We start from the raw sequence: 2,692 nt of genomic DNA on the forward strand, positions 1-2,692 counted from the left end.
TTTTTAAGAACCTGCACTTTCAACAGAGGACAGAGCTCTGGTACGGGATAATGGCAATACAAGTAGTCTAGTCTCTAGTTCAGTTAAGATATAGATGCAAGGTTGTACATTTTCATGGTTAAATGAAGTAAAAAAATAATTAGTCACTATTGTTTGGTGAGCTCTGTAATGTGTTTGAAGACTGTTTTCCTCAGTATAAAAACAAACAAAAACAAACACCAGGAGAAACCAACTTGGTCACTACTTGAATTTTGGAGGACTTAGCATGAATCCATTCCCACCAGAGACATGGCTAATCTAGAACCTCCCTACCCACCCTGGCCCAAGACCATCCCAGGTGTTGCCTACTCCTCTGTGGTAGGTTTAAAAATATACTGTTTTTTAAGGATGGGAAGGTAAGGGGCTAGGTGAGTTATTGCTTATTTTAATCAATCTTACTGATTTTAGACATCTAAAACTGGCTAGTAGCAGGGAAAATATTTACACACTGGTTATATATTAGTATCAATCTGGTAAGAATAGTTCTCCAAATCATCTTAAGCTATCAGACCATGAAGGAATACAAAAAGAAAAGAAAACCCCATAAACTCTGAAAATATTAGCAATAGAAGAAATCTATTCCCCAAATAAGTTTAACAAGCTATTATGAGTAAATGTTTCCTCAGTCTTTACAGTCTATACTATAGGGATTTTTGAGGCTATAATTTGAAGAAGATGTAATTTATTTCTTCCTTCTTGAAAGAATGAAGTACAGTTTATCATTACTGCTGAAATGACTACTTAGGGGAGATAGCTTAGTAAATAAAACAGCCTTTGGTAGCTTAATTAGCTCTCAACTCAGGTGGTTACAGGCAAGATTTCAAAAGGTAAAGTAACACAAAAAAGGGATTTTCTAGTGATTAGCGAATTACATTTTATAAAACATATCATTGGACTAAGTATGTTGACTATAATTTTAATGACTTTCTGCAACAAGTTTTCACTCTAAATATATTAAAAACTTGGGAATACTTTTTGGAAAGACCAAGAGGTTATGGTTAATATGCCCCTCAAAATCGGAGAAAAGTTACTAGCTTTCATTTTAACTAGAAATTTTTTCCTCTTACAGAAGCTTTTGAAATTGCCATCTCCTTCTTGTTTTAAATGGCTGAAATAGGGAAGTTGAGAACCTTGAAATCATTCAAACAAGAAGGCAATGGTGAAAAATTTCTCCCAAGCTGAAGCTGTGGAACTCTGCTACAAGAACGTGAACAGTTCCTGTCTTAAGACTCCTTACTCACCAGGTCCTCGGGCAATTCTGTATGCAGTCCTCAGTTTGGGGGCCCTGCTGGCTGTGTTTGGAAACTTACTGGTCATTACTGCTATTCTTCACTTCAAACAGCTGCACACATCTACAAAGTTTCTGATCGCATCCCTGGCCTGTGCGGACTTCTCGGTGGGAGTGACTGTGATGCACAGTGAGGTCTCTGGAGAGCTGCTGGTACTTTGGGGAGAGTTACTGTAAATTTCATACATGTTTTGATAATTTCTTCTGTTTTGCTTCTTTATTTCACTTATGCTGTATCTCTGTTGACAGATATATTGCTTTACTGATCCTCTGACCTACCCAACCAAGTTTACTGACTTGGTTTCAGGAATATGCATTGTTCTCTCTTGGTTCTTTTCTGTCACATATAGTTTTTCTATCTTTCACACAGGGGTCAATGAGGAAGGGGTTGAGGACCTAGTAGTTGCTCTCACCTGTGTAGGAGGCTGTCCAACTTCAATGAATCAAAATTGGGTTCTAATTTATTTTCTTCTATTCTTTATACCCACTGTTGCCATGGTGTTTGTTTATATATGTTAAGGTATTTTTGGTGGCTAAATATCAGGCCAGGAAGATGGAAAGTACAGCCAGCCAAGTTCAGTCCTCCTCAGAGAGTTATAAGGAAAGAGTGGCAAAGAGAGAGAGAAAAGCTGCTGAAACATTGGGTATTGCTACGGCAGCTTTTCTGGTCTCTTGGCTTCCATACATTATTGATGCTATAATTGACGCTCATATGAATTTTATAACTCCTCCTTATGTTTATGAGATTTTAGTGTGGTGTGTTTATTATAATTCAGCTATGAACCCCTTGATATACGCTTTCTTTTATCCATGGTTTCAGAAGGCAATAAAACTTATTGCAAGTGGCAACGTCTTAAGAAATGATTCGTCAACAATTAATTTACTCTCTGAGGAAACATATGTATATTGTTAAGATTACTGCAGGGACTTTAAAACTAATGTGGGGGCTTCCCTGGTGGCACAGTGGTTGAGAGCCTGCCTGCCGATGCTAGGGGACGCGGGTTCATGCCCCGGTCCGGGAAGGTCCCACATGCCGCGGAGCAGCTGGGCCCGTGAGCCATGGCCGCTGAGCCTGCGCGTCCGGAGCCTGTGCTCCGCAACGGGAGAGGCCACAACAGTGAGACGCCCGCATACCGCAAAAAAAAAAAAAAAAAGATTTCTCCAAACTGATTCTAAGTGTCGAGTCCAAGGCAACTTTATCCTCCTTATGCTTCCTGCTCTGGGGCCGGGTCCCCACGTGTGGAGAACTAATGGCCTAATTGTGTGATGGGACACACGGTAGCAAAGGAATTGAAAATGGAGCAGGGGGGATGTGGGTGATTACAGCACATGATAGGTGCACTACCAAAGTATATTTTGGGGTCT

At 40.0% G+C, this 2,692-nt stretch overlaps 1 protein-coding gene across 1 annotated transcript; it reads left to right on the forward strand.

The window, feature by feature from the left end:
* Positions 1 to 1,195: 1,195 nt before the first annotated feature.
* Positions 1,196 to 2,240, forward strand: TAAR9 (trace amine associated receptor 9; the record flags this gene model as incomplete). The annotated part of the gene is given in 4 exon segments (XM_082668714.1): positions 1,196 to 1,452; positions 1,454 to 1,584; positions 1,587 to 1,834; positions 1,839 to 2,240. Coding segments are annotated over 4 exon segments (1,038 nt in total).
* Positions 2,241 to 2,692: the final 452 nt, after the last annotated feature.

The sequence above is a fragment of the Grampus griseus genome (genome assembly GCF_964374135.1).
Source record: "Grampus griseus genome assembly, chromosome: 13".
NCBI lineage: Eukaryota > Metazoa > Chordata > Mammalia > Artiodactyla > Delphinidae > Grampus > Grampus griseus.